At 45.7% G+C, this 27,500-nt stretch overlaps 1 protein-coding gene across 3 annotated transcripts in view; it reads right to left on the bottom strand.

Annotated features, from left to right (window-relative positions):
- Positions 1–27,500, bottom strand: part of LOC117748119 (phosphofurin acidic cluster sorting protein 1-like) — a 36,309-nt gene that overhangs the window by 7,276 nt on the left and 1,533 nt on the right. The window contains exons 2-11 of one of the 3 annotated variants that reach the window (XM_034557747.1): positions 11,230–11,317; positions 10,098–10,187; positions 9,078–9,203; positions 5,197–5,341; positions 5,021–5,112; positions 4,006–4,083; positions 2,400–2,459; positions 1,697–1,857; positions 1,087–1,180; positions 221–304 (exon numbers count right to left, since the gene is read on the bottom strand). In XM_034557747.1, coding sequence (XP_034413638.1) covers positions 221–304; positions 1,087–1,180; positions 1,697–1,857; positions 2,400–2,459; positions 4,006–4,083; positions 5,021–5,112; positions 5,197–5,341; positions 9,078–9,203; positions 10,098–10,187; positions 11,230–11,317 — 1,018 coding nt within the window. The remainder of the gene's footprint in view (positions 1–220; positions 305–1,086; positions 1,181–1,696; positions 1,858–2,399; positions 2,460–4,005; positions 4,084–5,020; positions 5,113–5,196; positions 5,342–9,077; positions 9,204–10,097; positions 10,188–11,229; positions 11,318–27,500) is intronic. The other 2 variants (XM_034557748.1, XM_034557749.1) reach the window with 2 other exon arrangements.

Below are 27,500 nucleotides of genomic sequence, written 5' to 3'. Positions count from 1 at the left end.
ATAATGGACACTTCATTCAGTTTCCTCTGTTCTCTCAATCTGTCTCACTTACAGCCCAGATGGTAACGAATCCCCCATCATAGTGAATTAACAAAGATCACACCATTAACTCTCTCTCACACACACACACACACACACACACACACACACACACACACACACACACACACACACACACACACACACACACACACACACACACACACACACACACACACACCAGTGTGTCGGTCTCAGACAGGGCCTCCTCCAGGTTGCGGCTGCGGGAGAGTTTCATCTTCTCTAGCGGCGGCTGCTCCCCCTGCTGGTGAGACGAGGGAGGTGCAGTCAGTCTACAAGCTTAACGAGAGACTCCAGATTCAGTAAACACAACTAGAACAACACAATCAATTATGCGGCAACGGGAAGAAATGAAAACATTCCCAACATAATCCAACGTAACGGCTGCGATGCCAAGAGGACGTTCGTTTTGAATAACAACTAAACCCTCTTTTAAGGAAGCGTGCAGGCAGCACTAAAAAGCTCACTTCAGTATTTCGATGAAAGGAGGAACGGCAGCAGTTTGAATGCAGCCGAGACATCCAGTGAAAAAACACACTTTTTATTGACCAGCCGTCAAAGAAAATATCGTGTTTCTGAAATTGTATATTTACACGGCGCCTCCCCCGCTGGCTGGTTTTCATTGGCTTTGGAGTCTGGATGTTTACCTCTTCGCTGCAGAGTGACGTGTTGTTCTCCAGATCGCGGGTGTATATTGTCACACTCGTGTGTGTGTTGGTGTGTGTTACTGTTTAGTGCACACAGTGAGCGTGGAGCCCCGCGTTAGGACTTAATGAATCAAGCCCACTGTGTCGTTGTTATGACAACATTCATAAGAAGTGTAAATCAACTGAAAAAAAGGTTTTACTTTAATATAAATGCCCAAAGAACAAAAAGCCAACGACGACATTAAGAGAAAGAAAACAATGTGAATCCATCGGAGGCTAAAAGTTCAAAAGGTTTAATTAACTTCAGCACTATGCACTAGATGATGAACACACACACACACACACACACACACACTCCTGCCGTGTCTCCGGTACTCACCGGGCTCAGAGTGTCTCGACCCAAACTGCCTTTGCTGTTCAGGCTGCCGATCTCCGTCTGGGAGCTGGACTGAGACATTCCTTCAAAGAACGGCCTGAGACGCACGAGAAAACAAAACCATCTTTTGTTTGGGGACTTTTTGTGTGTTACTCGTGACATTAATAACATTAAACCTCAAAAAAGAACGGCGACAGATCACATTTATTTGTATTGCTCCGCTGCTTTCCATCAAATAGTGCTATTTGCAGCGCTTTATTATATTTTAAGGCAAAATTGAGGCCGAGTTCAAAAGAAGGGACTAAAAATAAGCTTGAAGAGCCATTTTAAAAAATGGTGCTTCTGCTGTTACTGACGTCCTCAGAACAAGCCTTTTCTGGGGGTCATGACAAAAAGAGTATCTATATATTTTTGACTCATGCATATTAAAGTTTAAGATCACGGCTGTGAATTAAATGTGTTTTTAATCCAAGATTCTGAGGTTTCGGTTCCCATTTGCATGGATTCAAAGAACCCATTCTAGGTTCATGTGACACTCAAATAAGCTTCAACACATGACTTCAGCTGATAGTTTTCACCAGCAGAGGGCGCTCTGAATTGTGTGTGCTGCTACCTCAGCTTGGGTTTGGGCGTGCTGAGGATGCTGTCGGTCTCCTCCATCTCCGGCCCGCTGTCGCTGGGGTTGTACATCTCCAGGCTGTCGTAGAGCTCGTCCAGGTCCTCCTCCACCTCCTGGATCTGCTCCCTCGACACGTGCTCCAGGCCGAACCCGACCTGCAGGGACCGAGAGATGTGAAGAGCAAGATAGAGGCTGTCGACATGGACCTGCTCCCCCTGAGCCGCGATGACCTCCCCACAGAGCAGAGATGTGTTCATAGTAAACACATCAAAGAATGCACCCAAAGCTCTGCACGTCTGATTTAAAAAGCTGGAAAGAAAGAGAGATGTCTACATGCTACGCTGAGCGGTTAACTCAACAGCTGCTCAACAAGATTCTCATATTCAGTGTGCACGTTAAACCGGGATGCCGCGGACCAGTTAGACCCTGAAACGGTCTTCTTCATGCATGAGCTCTGCAGACAGCTGGTGCAGATCCAGTAATGATGCTCTTTTTCTATTCATTATACTGCGTTTCATTTAAAACATGGTTTTTTTTTAATCTCAGAAGGATTCATCGCAAAAGGCACAAATTCGTCAATATACGTTTACAGAACCTTTAAAACAAAAGTGTTACATTGTGGCAACTGAGGACTAGTCCGTTTGTGTACTTCTATAACAAAACATTTCACACACACACACACGGCTGAAGCACGTACCTCGTCGGTGACCTTGAACCTCTTCAGCAGGGCCACGAACTTCTGCTTGATGTTGGGTTGCTATGGAGACAGAAAGGGGACAGCGTGAGCCGCTCGGGTCGTGATTCCTGCAGGTCGCCTCGAGCGCCTCGACGTGTCACCGATGCAGACGTTTCCGTTTCCCCGCTTCCTGTGTTAGTTCGCTGGAAAAACGGCGAGAGAGCGTTGCGCGTTCATTGGAGGTCGTCAAGGCGACGCCTCCCATCGCAAAACGGCAAAAAAAGAAAGAAAGGGGGGGAGGGGGGGGGGGGGTCTGTTTATGTGTTGGACAAAAGAGATGTCATTGGAAAGGAAAGGTAGGACAGGTGCGTGGACAGGAAGTTGTGACTGTATTGTTCTATAAGACGCCGGGTTATTTGATCCATAAACATCTTTTTTGTTTTCCTTTGCAGAAAATGGACTGTATGGTGATATAGGAGATCAATTTAAAACCTTAAATATGATTTAGGATCACCCCCGTGCTGACATGTCTCATGTGTCCTCCACCTCTCTTCACATTACTGCCGCCGCAGCATTATGATAACATGACCGACGCGCTTGAAAAGGTAAACAAACAACGTTATTTGTACTCGTTTCAAGGGTGGGTGTGTGTGTGTGTGTGTGTGTGTGTGTGTCTTCAGAAGCTCGCTTCTCTCCAGTTTTTTCTTCTAGCCCAACAACATTTGGATGCGTGGGTTACACACAAGTTCAGATGTGGGTGTTTTTGGTGAAAACAAAAAGTCCTGAGAGGCGTTGGAGAGCTGAAGGTCGAGCCCTCATCTGCTGCTAGAGAGTGGAGAGGGACGACTTCATGCTGGAAAACCAGGGATGTAAATAAATGTATCTCCATTCGCGGGCGCGCGCGTGTGTGTGTGTGTGTGTGTGTGTGTGTGTGTGTGTATAAACTGCAGTACGGGGCACAGGGTCTGTTGTAATGGCTTTTTTGAGTGTGTGCTTATGTTCAACATGTGTGTGTTCTTCAACTTAAGCAGTGCAGAAATTATGCTTATTTTTTGTGTGTGTGTGTGGTTCCTGTGGACAACACACACACACACACACGTCTTTCCTTCCATCAAATTGCAGGTCCATTCTAGTGTTCACGGTTGCTAACAATCATGTGTGTTAATCTGTGTTCCTGCTGTGTGTGTGTGTGTGTGTGTGTGTGTCTGTGTGTGTGTGTGTGTGAGAGAGAGAATCATAGCACCACAGGAAGCGGTTACTGCTATTGAGGGAGCTTGTGGAAACTTGTTTCAATGTTTTTCTCCTGGAAAATTGGCCTGAATTACATGCAGCGAGAATGAGAGGGAGAAAATGGATTTTTAGAAAAACGAATGACAGAAGAAGGAAGGAGGGATAGAGGAGCCGATAAGGAGGAGGGGTTGAATGAGGTTAGGCGAGAGGCAGATGAGTGCGAGGGTTGCGGAGTCCAGTCACATCAAATATATTTGATTAAAGGGATTTTTCTTGAAGCGGGTTTTGCCGCAAATTGCTTTGGTAGGCAAAACAAGTCGACCAGATCGAAAAACAGACGGAGGGAGGAAGGGAGGAAGGGAGGAGGGAGGAGGGAGGAGGGAGGTGATGCTCTTACTCTGGTGATGGCGGCATTGGAAGGGAGCTTGCGCCTCGGTTTCTTCTTCCTCACCTCGTCCTCTTCGTCAAATAGATACTGAGAGAGAGGGATAAGGAAAAGGAGACGAGAGGCAGAGGGAGAGAAAAAAGTGGCAGGCCGAAGGAAAGGAGGAAAGCAACAGAGGAGAGGGAACGAGGAGATGGTGAACTCTGGGTTATGACAACTTGGGTTTAAAAAAAAAAAAAAAAAAAAGGAGAAGGCTGTAGACAAATCCCGTGAAAAGACCCAAAAGCAACCATGAAGGGATCCGACTAACAAGCACAGTGAGCGAGCCCCCATTGTTGCTCTCTGTATTCTCTGTAATCCATCCCATAAACAAGTTCACCGTCCGGGTTGCTGCTGATAAGCATGAGTGCAAATGTAGACTATTAATCCCCCGGCTTAAAATAGTCCCAGACGAACGCACCATTCACTCATTTGAGTTACGTTGAATCTTCAGCGTCCAGCTGCTGTAAAAGATGATGGAGCCTTTTAAAAAAAAAGTTTTTTAAACGAGACTCGTAGAAACGAGGCAAAGCGACAGGTTGGGAAGTCAGAAGTTCAGAGATAAGGGCCGAGGTATTCTTAGTTTTGAAGATAAGAGTATTTTTTTGTACGCTTTGGCCATTGTTTCCATCGGCTGTGATAACATTGAGCTGCTGGCGCACAACAAAGTCAAACGGGGCAAGAGGCCGGGGGAGCGTGTTTAAACTGGTTCTGTTGGGGGAACATAGGCGTGTGTTTAAAACCTGTACGACTGTCGGAAAAAAGAAGGTCCTAATTTTAAAAAAAAGCAGCTGTGACCAATTTGCTCTTCCCCCATTATTCCGTCTCGCCCCACTGCTTCCCCTCACCCCTGAACCATCAAACCCCCCCCTCCCAAAAGACATCTTAAGGAATTAGCATACTAAACCCTGGTTATGTATAAACCGCACAGCATGGGACATATCCAGGACGAAGGGGACGCCATTGTTTACACCTGTCCAAAACACACCTGTCCATGAATGGGGTCGTCGCTGCCTTCCTGCTCCGACGAGTAGCTCTCTTCCTCCTCTTCGGAGTAGTTGTCGATGTCCGGGGAGCGATCTGGGGAGAGGGAGGACGTTTGAGGAGAGGCTTGGAGAGAGAGAGAGAGAGAGAGAGGGAGATGTGTGGAGACGACGTGCTCACCAGACATCTTTGCTTTGGGCCCCTCGTGGTCGATGGGCTGGCTGGACAGGGAGTAGACTCTGATCTCGGCGACGGGCACCGAGGCGTCCTTCAGCTGGCTGTGGAGCCCCAGGACCTGGGCCCCCTCACTGGGGTGCTGCATCACCTGGACGCGGAGCAGACAACAGACAACGTCGGAGTGAGCCGCGTGAAATCTGTGTGTTTACCAAGACGTCCTTCCTCTTTTACAAAAAGCACACGCGATGCTTTTCAACGTTTAAAAAAAAAAATGGGGGACGCACAAAATGAAATGTTCTAATTGTTTTCATCACCTCCACTTAAAATAAATAAAAAATTAACTAAAACACATGTTTATTGAGGATTTCCAACCATTTCAATAAGATAGATACAGGTTTCTTAATTGTTCCTTAACTCTGAACGTATTGGGGTTTGAATTAACTCCATATTTTACATAAATGAGGAGCATCTGAATGCTGAAATATGGAGGGTGCAAATGCTAAAGATGAATAAATATTTACAAGAGAGTCAGATGCATAAACCTGTACCATAAATATTCATATTTCAATCGCGGAGCTCCTGCACAGCCAGCAGGGATAAATGCAGGACGTTTTTTTTAAAGAGATGGGGGGAGCTGAGGAAGCAAAATCATAGTTGAGGCAGACTGGGCTTGATTGGTGTGAAATGCAAGCTAAATGGAAAGACTTAAGGCGTGCATAGCGCTGCATAATGAAGTCATGTTCGAGGGAAATGCAATAAATGCATTGGTAAACAACAACGACTGCGTCAGCGGTTTTTATTGTATTGCCGAGGAAAACTGTGCCGCAAAAGTTTCCGGCTACTAAAGACTTTTACGGGTATAAAACTTGTGTTTACAACACTGTTAACCTTGAAGGTCTCAGTCAAATTAAAGCATCATAAAAGCACGTGCACGATTAATTCATTTAAATAAATAAAAATATGCAGACCCCGTAATTTTTATGTGATCTCACTGACATTTATTTATTGTAAAATGTGTCTTTAATAGTACATATAAAAGTGAAAACCAGTGACTCCATATAAAACCTGACACTTATTAAAGCTACGCGATGATAGGCTATACAGTCTGCACCCTATTTCCTTTTCTTTTCTTTAAAGTGACACGATTTAAAGTGACACCCTTTAATTAAAAGGAAGAACCACTGCTGCTCGTCCTGTTTGGTCTGGTACTACTAGTAGCTAAAGGTGGCTAATGTAAGCTAACTCTAGACAGACACCATTTAACTGACATTAGCTAAAGGTGGCTAATGTAAGCTAACTCTAGACAGACACCGTTTAACTGACGTCAGCTAAAAGGTGGCTAATGTAAGCTAACTCTAGACAGAATACTGTTTAACTGACGTTAGCTAAAGGTGGCTAATGTAAGCTAACTCTAGACAGAATACAGTTTAACTGACGTTAGCTAAAGGTGGCTAATGTAAGCTAACTCTAGACAGACACAGTTTAACTGACGTTAGCTAAAGGTGGCTAATGTAAGCTAACTCTAGACAGAATACTGTTTAACTGACGTTAGCTAAAGGTGGCTAATGTAAGCTAACTCTAGACAGAATACTGTTTAACTGATGTTAGCTAAAGGTGGCTAATGTAAGCTAACTCTAGACAGAATACTGTTTAACTGACGTTAGCTAAAGGTGGCTAATGTAAGCTAACTCTAGACAGAATACAGTTTAACTGACGTTAGCTAAAGGTGGCTAATGTAAGCTAACTCTAGACAGACACAGTTTAACTGACGTTAGCTAAAGGTGGCTAATGTAAGCTAACTCTAGACAGAATACTGTTTAACTGACGTTAGCTAAAGGTGGCTAATGTAAGCTAACTCTAGACAGAATACTGTTTAACTGACGTTAGCTAAAGGTGGCTAATGTAAGCTAACTCTAGACAGAATACTGTTTAACTGACGTTAGCTAAAGGTGGCTAATGTAAGCTAACTCTAGACAGACACAGTTTAACTGACGTTAGCTAAAGGTGGCTAATGTAAGCTAACTCTAGACAGAATACTGTTTAACTGACGTTAGCTAAAGGTGGCTAATGTAAGCTAACTCTAGACAGAATACAGTTTAACTGATGTTAGCTAAAGGTGGCTAATGTAAGCTAACTCTAGACAGAATACTGTTTAACTGACGTTAGCTAAAGGTGGCTAATGTAAGCTAACTCTAGACAGACACAGTTTAACTGACGTTAGCTAAAGGTGGCTAATGTAAGCTAACTCTAGACAGAATACTGTTTAACTGACGTTAGCTAAAGGTGGCTAATGTAAGCTAACTAGACAGAATACAGTTTAACTGACGTTAGCTAAAGGTGGCTAATGTAAGCTAACTCTAGACAGAATACTGTTTAACTGACGTTAGCTAAAGGTGGCTAATGTAAGGTAACTCTAGACAGAATACAGTTTAACTGACGTTAGCTAAAGGTGGCTAATGTAAGCTAACTCTAAACAGACACTGTCTAGAGTTAGTTAGCTTACAGAGCCTTTTCTCAGCAGCTTGGCTTAAAATTCACCCAAACTATTTCTAATTTGGTTTAATTTCCATTTGATAAACGACTTGCACCAAACCTACGACTTCCTCAAGTCTGTATTTATGTCCTTTTCTGTAACACTGTAAATGATTCTGCACCACCAGCTAGACATTCGCACACACACACACACACACACACACACACACACACACACACACACACACACACACACACACACACACACACACACACACACACACACACACACACACACACACACACACACACACACACACACACACACACACACACACACACACACACTTTTATAAAGGTTTCATATTGATGGGGGAATTGCGGGAGGCTTTTGGCAGAGGCTTTAAATTTTATTGGGAGTTTGATTTATCGCGACATTTATGAGAGAAGGGGACGCCGGGGCCAGAGATTGAAGTCCAGAGTTTTATCTGAAAGTGCACTTGCTTGAATTGAGTTTGAACGAAGGGTCAAATGAAGGTTAGTGATAAATAAGTTGATAATAATACATAATAAATAAATAAATAAATAAATGATAAAAAGGAGGACGATAGAATAACGGAGACCATCTCTTATATGTGGGTTATAAATCACTTTGTGACGACGCCTCGGAGGAAGAAGTGGAACCGAGATGGGATGGAAAGCAAAAGGCTGCCCGTTTAGGGAAATGAGCCTCCGACCGGCAGTTTGTTGGGTCAACAGCGCCGATCAGCTGGGACGCCTGTGAGGGGGGAAAGAGGACGCTGACTCCGCTGACCTCGGCAACTCGCCGCTGACGTGCATTCAAAACACGCAGCCGAGCCTCCATCTGCTCCACGCACAACAATGAACCCAGCAGCTGGGAAGAGGAGCCTTTCCTACACTCTGCAACAAAGTGCAAATTAAGTATTTGTTTCTTGTATTGAACTAGGATGTTCTTTTCTTTAAACCCTTAGGTTTGTGTGCAAAAAGACGCTGTTGTTTACAGTCAATAAAGTTCATCTTGAAACACTTCAGAGATGAAACAAGTCCATTAAACGATGACTAAACTCACTGAATATTGTGATGGGTAATGTTCACTACATGCTACTTAATTAAAAGGATTAAATCAAGAAAAGAAATGTAAAACTAGTTCAAATAGAATAACGTTCAGTTCACTGTACCATCTGTTTTAAATTATCAAAATATATACCAGTGATTTCGCTGGTGTTTTTTAAGTTTTGGGAATAGAAAAATAGAAAAATAATTAACTATTTATAACAAAGCAGCTACGCGATACAGAACAAACTGCCGGAAAAGGTTGCTGTCAAACAATATAATAAAATAAGCACATGTAAACACTTGTTCAGGGTTTCTGAGGTCAAGGGTTAAGCTACCTCGGCCATGTTGATGAGGCCCAGGGCCAAGGTCTTGTAGCCCAGGATGGTCCGGTTCTTGTAGCGCTTCCGTCGCTGCAGCATGATCTGAAGCTTGTTGGCGTCCCTCTTCAGGAAGTGCGGGTACTGCAAACACACACACACACACACACACACACACACACACACACACACACACACACACACACACACACAGCGGACAGGTGGGATCGCGGGTTCAGATGCCTCAACCCCACTTAGTCTCACCCTGACATCATTAAGTGTCTCACCGGCTGCACTATAAACGGAGCAAAAAAAACCCCTGCACTCCTGCAACAACGTTCAAAGCTGCGTTTTAATGGAGCTCCCGATGCTGCTGCGGGGAAGTCAAATGTATAATGTATAATGTCTGGCTCACCGCGCATCGCTAACATCCAAGAGAGAGAAGCTCCCTGACCTTTTAGCGGCATTTAGAAACATGGAAATTGTAAAAAAAAAAAAAGGATGATTTAGAGCAGAAGCAAAAACCCTGCTGGGAATTACATTAACCGAGCTCGGCCTGGATGCACAGAAGGAAGAGAACGTGAGGCGTTCATTACACGCGGGAATGCAGAGAACCTTTTTTTTTTTCCACGACCGATGCCGAATGCACCATTTGACGTAAAAAAAACTATACTTTTTGTATACGTTGCATTTCAAATTTGACAAAACTAAAGCGGTTCCCGTCAGCCTCAGTTGTACTTTGTTGTGTGGCGCTAAGTAGCCTGATGCTAACCTGTTCAGAAGATAACAGATATTGTACATTTAACGCCTGCTTAATATCTGTTCATATGACTTGGGCTTTTTGCCCTGAATGTGGTCTTTAAGGTAAGACAACAAGTTCCAAAGAAAACAGTTGTTTACTTGAAGGTTTTAAGTGCCAAGACTGTAACTCAGAACTGTGACATCAAGGCTTGATTTGTATTCAACTGTTAAGGAACACATTTTGCTTTCTTTGCCTTTGACTGACGGACGCCCGACCCCACTGAACGTCGTCTTTACCTGCAGAGAGAAGGTGAGCTGCAGGTCGGTCTCCGTCAGTCCCGCCGAGGACAGCAGGATCTCGTTGGAGCGCAGGATCCGCTTGGAGCCCTGGAGGGAGGCGACGCAAAAAAGAGAGAGAGAGAGAGAGAGAGAGAGAGGACGTGACACGGGAGCAGGTCAGAACATAACCGGGGAGAGGAATCGAGGGAGGAGAAGTAGGTCGGTGGCGGTGAAGAAGGAGGAGAAGAAAGCGAGTGGCGGCAGCAGCAGCAGCTCGGGGAGATTTAAAACCGATTAAAGTGCATTAAGAGACTGAAACGGGCGTTTATTTTGAGAGAAAACGAGACGGGGACGACGCTGACGAGTGAAAACAAGCAAAAACTGGGAGAGGAGCCACGGCACTCATTTGTATCACGTGTGAAACACTGAATTTAGTTGTTTTTCTTCTTTTACGGACAAGATGGAGAATTTAAATAACACCGACAAACTCTGGTATTACCATCCTGCAATCTGTGGAACATCTATGAATACACACCATTTATTTATTCACGTTGTTCACGGTCATTTCTGCCACCGTGGCTGCTCACTGGACTTTTAACACCAATGAATATTAACGGCTCCCTTCAAGCGCGAGAGGAATGAAATGTGCACGACTGTGGAGGAGTTGCACGAGTGTCGTGGCTGTAAACAGAGAGGAGGAGGAGGAGGAGGAGGAGGAGGCGTGTCCACATCCAATAACCTGATCCACTAAACAACAAACGACTCCAACTTTAAAAGATGTAGATCATTTTGTGGCTTAGATCGGCAGCTTTTCAACATCTACTGGTTGGATTCACAAAAAGAAAAATAAATTCGAGTGAAAAGTCCTCAAATTAAATGTTGCAGATTGAAGCCAAAAGGGGAAGAAAAAAAAAAATGCTGATTTAAAGGTGAGCTTAAAAAACAGATTTTTGGATATCTTTGTGTTTCATAGAATCACTGCAGGTGTTATTGGATTATATTTCCATGCCCCTCAAATTTGTCATTTGTGTTTTTGGGGCTATACAAATTGAATTGAATTGAAATGTACAGAAGTATAGTTTTGTGAATGAAACCATGGTTACCATCCTGACCCCCCCCCCCCTCTTTACTGCTGTCCGACTGTGCATACCTGCAGTTTGACGGCGATGACCACGGAGGTGAGGTCTTTATCCAGCTCCTTCAGCATGATCAGCTTCTTCAGAGTCAGGTTGAAGAGCCTGAGGAGGAAACACGAGGAGACTCTGGTTAGAGGAACGAAAAAACAAAGAGCTGAACTCTGAAATCAGCACCTACTCAGATGTTCGTGCAGAACGGGCGAGAAGCCGTCAGAAGACAAACAAAACATCTCTCAGCTCAGACAACAGTTTTCTTTATTCTTTGATTGACGATGTGTGGAAGGCCGGAGTGAAGCAGCAGCGTGCGTCGCCTTTACTCCCCCGTCGACCATCAAATGAAGCCAAAATGAAATGAAAAAAAAAAAAAAAAGTGACACTTGCAGGGTCCTGTAGTGCAGCTTGGTGGGGGGTAGAGGGGGGGGGACGACAAACTGAAAAAAATTCAATTATGACCCCGATGGGACAGAAAATGGTTTTCTATTCTTGTAAAAAGTGTCTTTTTTTTCTAACTGAAACCAACACTCTTGTCAGCGCACACACACGCACACACACACACACACACACACACACACACACACACACACACACACACACACACACACACACACACACACACACACACACACACACACACACACACACACACACACACACACACACACACACACACACACACACACACACACACACACACACACACACACGCGCTCGATGTCTTCGATTTGAGAGCCGTGGAAGAAAGAGGATCTTGTGAAAGAACAATCTGCACCTCAGCCACGAGAACGCACGCAGAGGCAGAAAACCGTGCAGAAGAAAGCCGGCGACTCATACGAGACGAGGAGCTGTGAAAGAAGCGAGATGTAATGGGAGAGAAGACTTCGCCCCGAACAGCAGCTGTGCAGCCGGGGGTCGGTCTGTTCAATAATTCATCTCCGGGGCTTTGGAGGCAGAAAGTAGACCACGAAAATAGACCTGCAGGGCCCGCCCGGAGGGACTCGGAGGGATGGAGAGAAAACAAAGGAAAGATCCAGAGATAGACATAAATGTTATGTGAATGACATGCGGGATGAAAAAGACAAAGAGAGACTCACAAAAGGACCAGACGGAGAAAGAAAGAAGAGAAAAAAAACATGGATTTATTTTTACTCTCGCAATAATCATCCTACAAATCATAATGTATGATGACATTTAAACTGCAACAGGCCCAGAAACATTTAAAGGGGAATAAAAATGATCCATTCTCTGGTCCACGTCATCAGGACAAAAATCTAGAACGAAGACGAGCGAGAAATAAACCGAAAGGATACGGACGGAGGTCAAATCTGTAGGCCTGTTGCCAAAAAATTTAAGTAAAAATGCCAAAATGTGCTGGTTCAAACAATTTTCAAACAATACAAGAAGAAGAAAAAAGAAGAAGCAATTAACGCGATCAATAATGAAAACAGTCGGCCAAGCTCTACATCGATCGATAGTCCAAGGAGGGGAATATTTAAACTTCTAATAACAACTATAAAGATTTATAGGTAGGCAGAGTGGACAGAAACCTCTCCGCTCTCTCATCTCACCTGGGCCTTCCTCCAGCCCCTAACCCCCTAACCCCCTAACCCCCCCCCCCCCCACACTTACTGCCTTTCATCCCCCCCCCACAAGATCAAAGTGTCAATGCTCACACCTGCTGGATCTGAGAGGAGTGAATCCAGGCCGAAGCACACGGGGGTACGCCGTGAGGGGTGAGACTTCACACGAGAAAGAAAAAAAACAACAACAAAAAAAAACAGCAAATCTTCCCGTCCGAGGGCGAACACCAGAGAATGTTTGGCATCCTCCGCACACATCAGAAGGACACCATCGGCTTCCCCCCCCCCCACACACACACACAGCGCGATCCATCACGGGGCTGTCGGGGAGCGAAATGTGGGGGGGCCTCAAATATACACCGAATCAGTGCCGTGGAAATGGAAAACAAAAGAGAAAGAACCTCCAATTTTGCAGGAGTGGTGCTACTTGCATAAGACAACAACACAATTCCTCTAGAGATGAACCGGAATAAATAGCCAAGCGCCACTTCATCGTTGTGCCAGTGGGACTTCTGCATTATCACGACTTCTGTTACTCGTCTGAAATTAACTTTAGTTTGACTTTTTTACATCAAACACAAGAAACAGACGACAACGGAAGCGAAAAAACAGAATGCAGAATGTAGTGGATTAAAAATAAACCACAAATATGGTGCTTAGCTGCTGTTTTTATTCATTTCATGACTCATTCTCTCTCAGTGAAACAGCCACGGCATGTCTCGTCTGTCTGCGGTGAAAATCCCCTCCGGGATGAGACACTCAAGTCACATGTCAATGAATACGTAAACAAGCTCCAGCCTCGACTGCCACGCTGTGAACGCACTCGTCGCCACGGACGACGAGTGGCATCGCACTGCGGAAAAAAAAGAAGGTCAAGACAGGTCGCGCGCCACAGACAGCTTCCTGCCCGTCGCCACCAACACCTCCAACGGTCGCTACGCGTTACGATCAATCTGGACATGAAGGGAGCGACGGAGGACTCAAAGGAACCCGAAACCAGTGCACGAGGAACTAGTGCACGAGGGACCAGCAGAGCCTTCGATTGGACAGAAGCATCTCCTTTCTTCTACACCGAAACAGCTGGGATGTAATTATAAGCTTCCAATGCATTGTGGGGGAAAAAAACTAAGAAAACCCTGAGAAACCAATTAGTCTTTTAGGGAGTCGAACTAAACCGGGATTTTTTAATTAATTCCCAGCGTGATCTGAATCTCTTGGATCCGACTTTAAACTCGTACTCAGAACGTCTGTGCCTCTTCTTCTCCATTCAAGGCGACCATCTTTAAACTAATCTTGAAGTAACAAAGTTAATTTTTTTTTAAGGCTAAGTACTTCCCCTTAACTCTGCTGGGTACTGTAGTTTACATATAAATAATTAATTAATCTGCAAATCCTTAAGATTATTATTATTGTTGTTGTGGATGAGCCCTTAAAACCTGAACTTTAAAAAGTGAAGCAGTTGTTTATCTCTGAATGTCAGAGGCTCGTGTGCAGTTCAGGTGTAAAGCAGTAATTACTTAAAAGTGGACTTAAGGGAAAAGCCTTTCTGTGCTCATCTGCAGCCGCCGACTACAGAGGATTAACCTGGATGTAACAGGTCGAAACCCTGAGTGTCCTCGTTGGGGAAGCAAACCTCACTCTGTGAGATCAGAGGAGCACATGATCAATGAAACACACACACACACACACACACACACACACAGTTTTAAATGTACTATCGATAATGTCTCAAGTTGCAGTTCCTCTAATGGCTGCCGGCTCCAAACTATGAGGAACAACAACGCAGATTCTCTTGTTTCATTTCTTCTAATTCCACCAACTCCAGTTCCCGTGAAGAAGACGAGTTCAGGAGTTTGCAGACCTTGGGTTGTGTCTTTTTTTTTGGGGGGGGGTGGGGCTTCAAATAGCTGAGACGATGACAACAGGGCTTTAAAAACTCCTCATCAGACATTATGCATTCATGTGTTTGTTGACGCCACACTAGGACACAGTGTTCTTAGTTCTGCTCGACCTTCACCACCTGACTTAGTCAATTAAAGCGTATCGCCTATTAATATGAAGATTTTGCGAGTGAACAGTAGTCATTTATTTATTAAAAACGCTTATCAAGACACCTCTTAAGAAAGTTAAACTATTTTTTTTAATATTCTTCCAATGTTCAAGTTGCTGTTTTTCTTGTTTTATTTAGTTGAATATTTTATATATATATATATATATATTTTTTTTTCTAAAGCAACTAGAAGGCATTTTTCACATTTTCTAAATGTACTGAATAATCAGTCTGAAGCATCTTCGGTTGTCAGGTCCACATGCGGGACCTTTATTTATGCCCCTGTGTTGTGTTGTGAAACAGTGCGACGCAATACAGGACAGGAAAGTCCTCCGCCTGCAGGGTGTGTGCGTGTATGTGTGTGTTGTTGTGTAGCAGAGGAACAGTGTGGGTCCTCAGTGAGTTACTGAGTGCATCCATTTGTCATCGAACGCCTTCGTGCTTCTGCAAGACAAACTGGGGGAAGACCTCCCCGCCTGAGTCACCGCCGCTGAATAAATGTTTAATAACCCTCACGGCCGCCAGCAGTGGCTGCCATTTGTCTGTTTATTAGCTGAAAAAAGGAAGGCATGGGCGGAGGAAGACAGCGGTTCAATAATGTCTGTGGGAAGATTGACCTCTGACCTCGTGGAAAGGCCACCCTCTGAATAAGAGACACACGGCGTCTGTCAGAGACGACACATGTATTCAAGCGTATTAAAACAATATCAAGCATCAGGCTACTGGAAGGAAAAGCAAGTGGGAGCGAGATTAAAAAATGTTTTAAATAGTCTGTAAAATGTCAAAGAACTGTGAAAAATGTCCCAGAGCCTGAGGCGACTTCTTCAAACTGCGTCTTTTGTGTCCGAAAAGATTAAATTCACGTCGACAACGTGCAATGGGAAAAAGGTTTGCACTCTTGGATTTAGGCTATTAATTAATTAACGGCAGCATACTATGAAACTTGAAGCACGTTTAAAAAAAAAAAGGACATGTGTATTGGAAAGTGTTTTTTTTATTTATTATTTCTTGATGAATGACTCGACGGAGTAAACGATGATCAAAACGTCATCATATGGAAGAGAAAATCCAAGAATAAAGACGTCAAAATGTACTTTAAGGGGATTACGGAGGAATACATCTAAATGTGTGTGTGTGTCTTTAAGGGAGGAAGGTGCCTATGGTTCCCTTGACAACAGTCCATCACGGGGAGGCGTGACCTTGCCGTGTCACGAGGAGAGGAGAGCAAAACAACATGCTAAGTACACAGCGCAGTGAGAGCGACCTTCACAACTTTTCCTCTCGCTCTCCCTCCCTCCTCTTGTCTTTTTTGTTGTTGTTATTAATCATATTTTTTTAAACGTCTCAAACAATCCAGTGAAACGTCCACCAAAAAAAGAAGAATACTCCACTTTTCCGACACTTCCAACAAGTACCTGAATGCACCCTCAAGAGGGAAGACTTTCCAGAAGAAACTTAACCGCAATGTGGAGGACGAGCTGCTCGATGAGATTCTGCAGACTTAAGAGCTGTAAACACAATGGCCGTCTGCTCACAACAAGGCCACCACGCACGCGCGCGTGCGTGCGTTGTCTCGTACGTTGCGGAGGGAACAAAAGGCCAGATTTCACAGTTGAACTCACGAGATTTGAAAGCGTTTTTATTTGAGCCTGCAGAGACCGGAAATAGGGGAAGTAGGAAAGAGGAAGGACACGCAACAGAACAGGGGACACTGGAAAGAAGTGATATTTAATATCTTCATAATTCAATATGACATGCTTTTATAAACATGCTTTTATAGGGAGGGGGAGCACTCACTCAGCAGTTAAAAACAAGTTCTACAAGCCGAGCTAAGAGTTAGATAGACACACTTTTTATTATAAAGGGAAGTATTTAACCACCAGAATACAGAAGTGTAAGGAGGTGCAGAGAGAGTGTCACCATAACTGTAAATACTAAATTAATTAAGAGCATTATTTACCCATATGTGATATCAATATTTCATCTTGAATTATTAGGGTTATTGTTACCGTTGTTATTAATAATATTTATATAATTGTTGTTGCTTTGTATCCTCTGCCCTCGGGGAATAAACACTTTGGAAATCCATTAAAACATATTTACAAAAATACAAATAAATATAAGTCCCGGTTCCAGCATTCGCTGGTGACACACAGAGTTTAGACTTTGAACTTGGTGTGTGTGTGTTTTCAAGTGAAGAGGTGGGAGCTGATGTGGCTTAAAACGTCACATGGGGGTCCTCAATAAGCTTATCGGTGGACTCCACACACTAACCTCGGACACATTAACGCACACACACACACACACACACAGGCTAAGAATTGGGGAAACGCTGCGCAAAGACAGAACAAGACGGAGAAAGAATGGAAGAAACGGAAAGAGGGAGTCGACGATTATCTCACAGGCAGCAAAAACAACAACAAGCGTTTGGCTCCTCGCTCTTAAAATAGCTCGCACACTAAGTGGAGACCGCCTGTAAAGATGTCAACACTTTGGCAGAGCGGCGCTGAATCATTTTTTCCTTTTGTTGTTGTTGTTGTTTTCCACTCCTCAAAACCGAATAAATTATGCATCTGAAAAACAGATCTCGATGCTCTCAATGAGCACAACATCGAGATCGGTGTCGCACAAACGACGTGACTCGGCTGGTTGAGGCTGAAATATTTGCATGTATTGAAATATGCCCCCGAGATGCATTGTGTCATTTTGACTTTTTAAAACAAAGCCGTTTAAAGCCCGAGACTCAGATTGAAAGTCTGCAGACGTTCAAGGGCCGCAGTGGTTTGAAGGAAGCGAGGATTCGGTTCTCTTCCGTGGGGTCCAACAGCCCTTTGCTTTGCATTAAGGAAACTAAAACACTTAACTCAGTGTTTCATTTTAAGTGCTGAATGAAACCCATTTTAAAAATCAGGAAATATCTCATCACTCAAGGCTGGGAATCTGATCGCACACTCAATGCCACATTTAAAAGCTCAATACGCCCTTACATGTCGTACGGATACACTTAATAAGATATATTACTGCCTACTAATTCATTGGCTGCACAGCATCTTCAAAGTCCCATTATTAGTCAATTTTTATTAAATGTTTTCCTTCACCCCTGAGCGACAAGATGAACACCTGAGGACTGCCTCCGTGTGAACCGAAGCCCCCCCCCCCCAGGTGAGTGAGTCATGAAGCTCTGCAGTCTGCGCCGCTTCTCATCAGCCAATGGGCTGCTGGGCGGGGGGCGGGGCTTAGCATCGATCATCGAGGAGAGGAATTGTGTTCAGCCTGGAGATTGGGAGCAAAATTGAGAGCTGGAAGAGCGCGTCTGCGTGCTGTTGGTGTGTGTGCATGTGTGTGTTTAAGTGTGTGTGTGTGTGTGTGTGTAGGTTATACCCACTCTAGTCTGGTCTTACACTTGATTAGCATGCCGGTCACATCGGCAGTCAGACTCCAGCCAGGCTGAGGCTTCCTCGCCTGCAGTGGCGCAGCACACTAATGCCCCGGTTACATGAGAATGAAAAGGTAATACACTACTTAAAGGAGGATGTGTGTGTGTGTGTGTGTGTGTGTGTGTGAGAATTATTCCTTTATCTTTATATGAGGCCCAATTTCATCACAAAGACAGAAAGGTATGCCGTATTTTTGCCACTGCCTTTAAGAAAAACAGTATTTTGTATAAAAGCCTTTAGTGGTGTGAAGCCTGCTGGATGTCCTGAAGGGATGACACTCAAGTCGGATGAGGACTACGCGTTGTTTTTAAAAATAAATAAAGTTGTGGGAGTGAAAGCTGAGCTTTCCAGACCTCTGTGGGCCGCTCCTCCCCTCGAGGCCTTGCTGCCGGCGGTCCCGTTGCATTGTGGTTAATAATGCACGTGCCATATTTTGTCGAGGAAGAAAGAAATGTGGAAAAATACAGGTTTCTTTCAAACCGTCCCTCGTGAGCGTGACGCTAAAGTCTCGACGTCGCTAAAGTCTCAAAAGAATTTGGGTTGGCATGTCTCCTGAAGGACTTATGACTTACAAAAAAAAAAAAAAAGGAGGGGTTACATCCACCAAAAGCAAATATCATCTGCGAGTGGGAGGAATGGCGTTCCACATGGCGTGTGACTTGATGAATAATTCGCCCCAAAAGGAGCCCCGGCTGATCAATACGAAGGCTCGGTGTGGAGGGACGGACATCAGCACACGAATCCACTCGCTTTTCATGAAGTGCACATCGATCCACGCTGCATCCAGTTATTGAGATTTCTACCGATATCCCATAACGGGCTTGATGATTATGGAGTTCTTCTGAAGTATGGTCGTTAGTTATAAGTGTGTGCTGTGTAAAGTACACGAAACAAGCCCGGTTTAAGGTGCTTCAAACGTCACCATCAGGTCGAACGTCCTCAAGAGCTCAGCTGTTCATATTTTCATATCCCAGCTATCACACTTGGGTGTTGAATAGGGTTAACTGGGATTAAATTGGGGTAAACTGGTTGATATAGAATTAACGTAGCCTGGATGTTCCCTTACTTTAAATGGCTCTGCTGGTGCAGACCGCCTCGAGGAAGCCTCATTAGTTTGGGTTCCTCATATTCATAATTCTTTGCTCGTATGTATCATGGTGCAAAATGTTGATCTGCTGCTTTGACTTCACTGCTCATTCATTCCTCCGTGAACACCAAACAAAAGCTTGGCCCGTCTTTTAGACGACGTATGAGCTGCAGAAGTCAGAACAATAATTAGCTCCTTAGAATAAACTGAATAAACTGCTATAAATGTGCGTCTGGCTTCCTGTTCCCTCGCAGCGTCTGTCCTCTTTTCAGATCGGCTCAAAAAAAGGCAATAATAATAACAACAACAACAACAACAACAAAGGGACAACAACAGATCCACCTTGACGTAGAGCAGCGTGTCATCAGCGAATGGCTTTACGAGACGCTTCTCTTCTAATCTCTCCGTCCGCGGCGGCCATTGTTGTTTTGGTAAACGGGAGCTTTCACGGCAATCTAGAAGAAGAGCTCCGCCAGTCGCCGGCTACGCTTACTGTACATTAACCGCGGGGACGCGAGGAGCTACTGAGGCCCGGAGGTGTTTTCCTTTTACCAGAATATTCCGTTCGGGGACGATTAGGCGTGAAATGAAGCCCAGCGTCTCCGTTGCTCCTCTGGGACATTGCCCTCTTTTTTTTAACGGTGAGACTGAATCCATTATTAATTTGTCCGGCCTGACTCTGACATCGTGGTGACGGCCGCGTTTCAGCAGACGTCGGAATAGATCCGGTACAAACTTCGAGGGCGTGTCACCTGCAACAGCTCTTACAACGGGGGTCACGGTCACACTGACACAATGCATTAGCACCCAGTGTGTGTGTGTGTGTGTGTGTGTGTGTGTGTGAGAGAGAGTGTGTGTGTTGCTGCAGGCTCTTCATCTCCCTGTTTTCTTACGTCTCCCAGCAACACAAGCTGTCCACCCCCCCCATCACTCGGCTCCTCCCACCCCTCTCTGCAGAATCAGTCTAATTGGTATGCCGGTCCTTATTTAAAATCTCTTTAAAATCCTTATTCAATCTCCATCCGTCCTCACCTCCATCTTTCTCCAATGGGTTCCGTCTCTCTTTCTTTCACATCCATCTTCACTTTATGGTGCCGGCCGTGTCCCTCTGCTAATTATCTGTCTTTTATGACCTTTAATAAATATTAGCCATACAGGGTTTCCTGCTGTCCATTGAATTAAGAAAAGTAGCACCAATAATATGATAATAAATGTAGTGATGGTTTGACCTGCAGATGGTCTAACGGGCGCATCAGGTCTCTCTCTCTCTCTCTCTCTCTCTTTATGATGCGATGAGCTCCTACGCGTTCGTGTTTGCATTGATGAATAAGCACATCCTTCTGCCTGCACGTGTCTGTGTGTGTGTGTGTGTGTGTGTGTGTAGGGGGAGGGGGGGGGGGGTCAGTCTGAGTATGTGGGAGCAACAGTCATAGGAAGCGGAGTGGGTGAGAGTACATTGGCATAAGTAGGTTACAGATAATGCGGAACACGATTGCAGTAAAGTGGCTTTCGGTAGTTTGTGCCAATCAGTGCTGTGACTCACTTTTTAAAGTGGAAGCAAATGTGTGTGTGTGTGTGTGTGTGTGTGTGTGTGTGTTTACGTGGACCTATTGATCACCACAGTGCTCATCAAGACCAAAACCCTGGCATGGCTCTCTCTCCGCTGTGTGTTTTTTTAAGCGCGTCACTGCATGGAGGAGGTGGGCGGGCACTTCATTTTCTCGGTGTTGTGATACTAAACTTCGTCGATCGCGTATTGGTACGTGGGCGGCCGCCGCCTCGCTTTGGAAGGCAACGGCAGAGCGATGTCGGTTATTAAGAGAAAGGTCCTCGGAGTATTCAGCATTGAGGGGGGGAAAGAAAAGGAGATTGTAGAGGAGGGAAGTCAAGATAAATGGCTGGTTGTTTCTGTGCTTTATGTGAAATGACAGAAGAGAGGAGAGGAGAAGAGAGGAGAGGGGAAGAGAGGAGAGGGGAAGAGAGGGGAAGAGAGGAGGTGAAACCTCCAAACAAGATTCCCCTGGATGAAGCAAAAGGAAAGATGGAGGGGTGGAAAGTGAAGGTGAGCGCGTTGAGTCACCGCGCTCAACAGAGCAGAGGTGTGTTAGAGAACTGGGGGGAAAGAGATGGAGATGAAGGAATATGTGTGTGTGTGTGTGTGTGTGTGTGTGTGTGTGTGTGTGTGTGTGTGTCTCCCCGGGGTGCTAGTGTTGCCATCTGCACACTCATGCGCAGCTCTGCTCTACATCTGCGCTCCTCGCTGTAAATCACAACGTCGACGCGAAGAAAACACGAACTGTAGCAAGAGCAGGAACTTCCAAAACGACAGCCGTCGTATTCACGGCTCAGAACGCCTGAACGCACCGCGCGCCTGAACGCACCGCACGCTCGGGACGGAAACTTCCAGCATTTACAGAAACGCGAGTGACAAGAGATGAATATATATTTTCGGATCCGAATGGCCCCTTTTGTTCGCGCTCCATTATTAATACGTCGCCTTTTGATTTTTTTCGCCCCGACTGATGACTTCAAATTAACATATTTGGACTCTTACGCTCTCGGGTGTACAGACAATGGCAGTAAATACGGTAGATATTGTATTGGATGCGTATTTAATAATATTTAGCGAGATGAGGCAGGATGTCCACAATGCAAAAAGGAGAGTCCCCTCCTTCCTTATTATTACAAATAAAATGGTTATTATTGTAAGATGGGAACGTGCCGTGTTGAGGGGCAATGAATATGCTCCCAATCGGTACCTTTACCGGCTGAATCAATACATATCTTTTGCTTCTGGGCTGTTGCTATGACAACACGAGCATTTTGAAGACGCCACCTTGGCCTCTGAAGAAATCTCGATGAGCATTTCATCACCGCGGGTTGGAACCGCCGACCGAAATGGTCGACAGGTCAGCGGTCTGGAGTCAGGCGAACGTCAGCCTTCGCTTCACCAGCTTCTTCTTCTGTGGTGCCCTGAGGACGCCTGATCCTCCCTCTCCCCGTTTCTCCTCCTCCTCCTCTTGTCTCTCTGCTCTTGTGCCACCCGGCTGACATGAGCCGACACGTCGCCTGAAGCGCGCGCGCACACACACACACACACACACACACACACACACACACACACACACACACACACACACACACACACACACACACACACACACACACACACACACACACACACACACACACACACACACACACACACACACACATTGCAGAAGCAAGGCGAGGCAAGAAGCAGCTGCAATGAAAATCACACCATAAATTTCGGCGTGCAGCACGAACACACAAAGATACAAAGACACACACAAGCTGTGACGGCGGCTCGGAGTCGAGTCCAGATGAGGGTTTCAAGTCCTCGAACTAATTGCAAATGTCTGAGACTTTAAGTCATCATGCAGAGACGTGACCCCAAACATAACCACAAACCTTTCACGCATCAGTTAATAGTTCAATTGTTGGGGTCGCTCCAGATTATTGTCCCAAAACTGAGAGGCGAGTGTCCGTAATGTGACAGTTTGAATACATTTTAGTCTTCACAATGCAAGTATATATTCAAAAGGAGCACAAAGAGGCACAGGCTAAGGTGTCAAAAAGAAGAAGAAAGCTCGCTCTCTCTCTCTCTCTCTCTCTCTCTCTCTCTCTCTCTCTCTCTCTCTCTCTCTCTCTCTCTCTCTCTCTCTCTCTCTCTCTCTCTCTCTCTCTCTCTCTCTCTCTCTCTCTCTCTCTCTCTCTCTCTCTCTCTCTCATTCCGTCTTGCTCTACTTCCCAAAGCCACGGGCAAGGACACACTGAGGCAGAGTCAACCTGCACACACACACACACACACACACACACACACACACACACACACACACACACACACACACACACACACACACACACACACACACACACACACACACACACACACACACACACACACACACACACACACACACACACACACACACACACACACACACACACACACACACACACACACACACACACACACACACACACACACACACACACACACAGTCTATCTCATGTTTAAAACAACAACAAAATCATCTGCGAGACGAATTGCGGTTAGCACGAGTTGAAAATAAAAACAACAACAACAACAACTAAGCACCCTGAACACAAGTCATCGTTGTCGTTGTTGTTGGCAAGTTTGCTAATCGTGTTTTTGCTGGTTTGCACTTCTGTTAAACCCAGAGCACCGGGCAGGAGTCTGGCCTCTCCCCCTCATCTAGGGCCTGCAAGACTTAGCATGTGACCTGCAGAGTGTGTGTGTGTGTGTGTGTGTGTGTGTGTGTGTGTGTGTGTGTGTGTGTGTGTGTGTGTGAGAGAGAGAGATAAGATAAGCCTGTGCTGAGAGAAAGTGGAAAATGCTATTCTGTGTCTGTGTGTTCATTAAATATGTGTGAGTTTACAATAAAAATAAAGATCTCACACATCCAGAATGAATACTCTTATTGTTGTTGTTGTTGTCGTCACACACACACACACACACACACACACACACACACACACACACACACACACAGACAATATCATCGACCCTACGTTGGAGCGATTACAGATTAATGAGCAGCCGCCTAATCCAGTTTAGCTCGAGCGCCAAAGACGACGATGCCATCGGAGCCCGAGGAACAGGAGACCTCTCTCTGGATGGGGGATCGGATTCGCTTCCTGGTTATCAACCAATCAGAGCCGCTCCTGCCTCAATGCGGCGAGTATCTGATTGACAGTGCCGGGTCGAGCATCAACTGCTCCGCCATGAAGGATACGAGGGATGCGCCGGTTTCCCCCAGTGTCATATTTGTATTTCTGAACTGCTTATGAGACCTGAACTCGGGATCATTCGAGATTTTGGGGACATTTGGCTCATTTGCTTTGTCGCCAAGAGTTATGCGAGGAGGCGGCAGTTAGCTTAGCTTAGCATCAAGACTGGAAACAGCTAGCCAAGCCCTGTCCAAAAGGTAAATGAAAAATGCCACCTAGTGGCACCTCACTGCGATTAATAACACGTTAGTCAGCGAGCAGATCGTGTTGCTTTAGACAGGGCCAGGCTAGCCAGTGTTGATGCTAAGCTAACTGCCTCCTGGATGTAGCTTCATATTTACCGAGCAGACATGACAGCGGTATCAAACCACCTTCTCTCTGCTAGTGTGTTTGCTTTGACCGATAAAGCAACAATGGTGGCTCGTCAAGGAGTTAAACTCCGACGCTGCAATAGAATCATATCATCAACTATGGAGCAAAGAACGGCTCTGAAGGCTTTGATTGACAGATGGTCCGTCCAATCACTGGAGATAAACTCGATGAAAAACACCTTGAAACCAAAAACACACGTCGCCATGTCGATAATCAAATAGAAATGTGCAGTAAAGTACCGCGTCGTGAATCGGAATCCGTGATACACAAACGGAGCCCTGCAGCGTCGACCCCAAAGAGGGAAAGGTCAACGGATGACACCGACGGGCGCCGCGTCAAGGTCACTGTGTGTTAAGTGCATTACAAGACAAACTGTGTGCAACCCGAGCTGGAGGGGATTACACACATCGTTTGCATTGGACACCGCGGATCTACAGCAGCAGCACAGAGGCGCAGATGTAGCTGCGCGCATGTGTGTGTGTGTGTGTGTGTGTGTGTGTGTGCGTGCGTGTGCGTGTCTTTGTTTCCACATTCGAACAGTTGCTGTCGGCAAGCGAGACGTTCCAGACAGCTTCCTCCCCAGATACGTGCAGACGTGTGCAAAAAAAAAATAAAATACATAAACAAACTCCGGCATGCGCTGAATGGAGAAACCTTTATTTGTGTCCAGCTCGTTCTCACGTCTAAGCATCCGGCTTCTGTCTCAACAGGCTGAAAATGAGATTGTGGTGGGGTGGGGGGGGGTGGGGGGGGGGACTGCTTTGTCATAACAGTATCCGCCGTGAACGCCTGTGTGATTATGTACCTGTTGTCTGGCCCTCGCAGCACGTCCCTTTCACTGCGTCCTTGTTTATAACACATTTGGTGAAAGCCAAGCATATGCCAGTGACATTGTCGGCCAATGGGTGTGACTACACGTGTGTGCGTGCGTGTGTGTGTGCGTGTGTGTGTGTGTGTGTGTGTGTGTGAGAGCTGCCAGATGGGAGTCTATGATTCCACAGCAGGGAATCGGGATCACTGCCAGGAGACGCGAGCTCTGAAAGAACACCACCCTCCACCGTAACAAAGGCCCCCCCCCCCCCTCAGACCACAGTCGGGTCGGATCACCAATCAACCACAACATCTACACGGCTGCAGCAGGAAGAAGAGGAGGAAGAAGAAGAGGAGGAGGAGGAAGAAGAGGAGGAGGAGGAGGAGGAGGACAGATTTGAGCTGTTCTCTCGGGCCCATAAAAGAGCATTTATGGCACTAGTTGGACAGCAGTGAAAATGTGTTTGAGTGGGTTAGCAGCTTTTTAAAGCTGGTGTGAGTTCTCGCTGCAGGTTGTTCTTTTCTTTTTTCTTTCAAGCTGCCGAGAGAGGAGAAAAAAGCAGGAAAATCCTCTCTTCACTGCGACGAGTTTACTGCTTTCATAAATCCTGGTTGGATCAACAGACCATTAAAAGGGCACTAATGGCCCATGTGTGTCGTTATCTCCCATCTCCTCCCCGAAGGCTCGACGCCGTTTACCAGAAAGAGTAAATAATCATAGAAAGTCAGGGCGAAGAGGAGGAGGAGGAGGAGGAGGATCACACTTTACACCCGCTTTTATGTCATCGAGCTGAGCCGCAGAGGAAACTTCAGGCCTCTCGGCCGCTCGGCTGTGCGGAACAACGAGCAGCGCCGAGGCCAGTGGCAAAGCTTCTTAATGAACACCACTGTGTGTGTGTGTGTGTGTGTGTGTGTGTGTGTGTGTGTGTGTGTGTGTGTGTGTGAGCTGAGGGGGTGTTCAGGGCGCAGAGTGGACACTCGAGGAACGTGTGTCGTCCCTCTATCGTGTCGCGGGTCAATCAGAGCGAGCGGGTTCATCAGCCGGTCACAATCACACATTAAAAGCAGTTCTGAACAGATGGGTTTTGATTTGCGATTTGAATAAGGAAAGATCAGTGCAACAACAACAACAACAACAACAACAAGGAAGAATTCTCTTTTCGTGGGGCTGAATCACGGGACTTCAGCTCCGTAAGCTCGTCCTTTTTCTTCCTCCGTAAATAATGCGAGGCGAGGGAGCTCATTCCTGGAATACCTGTCGCAGCACAAGGAGGCCCGAGCTCAACTCCGCTGGAGATATTTCCCGTCACTCCCCCCCCAAAAAAAACAGCCTGCTTGTGACACCTTCAGTATGTTTCCAGATTAAAGTGCATGTTTTTGTGCCGGGGTGAATTACATCCACGGCGTAAACAGCCTACGAAGAGGCCTTTTTGGGGGGTCGACAGGAAGAGCAACAACACCTCTGCAGCAACAGAGATTGAGCAACAGGCCTCCAAAAACATCCCCAGGACCGACGTTGAGCCTTCAGGCTTCTGGAGGGACTGCGACACAGATTAGTTGCACCGTTTCCTGCAGACTTTTCCCCACCGCTCGCGTCGGAGGAGAAATCCTTATTTAAATGGAGATGACAGAGCCACCGCTTCTTCTCTCACACTCTCATCCTCCATTTCTCTCCATCCCCCCCCCCCCCCCCCCCCCCCTCTCCTCTGTTAGTCTCTTTATGTCTGTTGCTGCAACTGCAGTGAAATCTATATTTTTTACGGATCGTGAACCCCGTAAAAAAATAAATTAAAAAAAACGGCCACCAAATATTCGAGATCGTCTGTGGAAAAATAAAAAAAAAGGAAATCCTCCGTAGTCTCAGAGGGAGAAATGTAGGCTAACAATGGATGTTTTATTCATGGGGCTGTTCCAAAATATAGAACCAGGACCGCATCGTTTAGTCACAAGCGCGTGGTGCGCACACACACGCACACACACACACACACACACACACAGTCAAAAACGTTATGAGGGAAGCAAAACATACCCTTGGGGCTTTGCTTCCAACCCAGCAAAGCCCCGGAGCATTTTAGAAAGCAGCATTAAAATGTCCGCATGTGAGCTTCGTATGAAGCCTTTTTTTTTTACCGGCGTGCTTTATTCCCAGTATTTGCTTTCGGTAAACATCTGGAGG

Source organism: Cyclopterus lumpus, chromosome 18, assembly GCF_009769545.1.
Source record: "Cyclopterus lumpus isolate fCycLum1 chromosome 18, fCycLum1.pri, whole genome shotgun sequence".
NCBI classification, from domain to species: Eukaryota; Metazoa; Chordata; class Actinopteri; order Perciformes; family Cyclopteridae; genus Cyclopterus; species Cyclopterus lumpus.
This window is presented reverse-complemented; position numbering and strand designations above follow the sequence as displayed.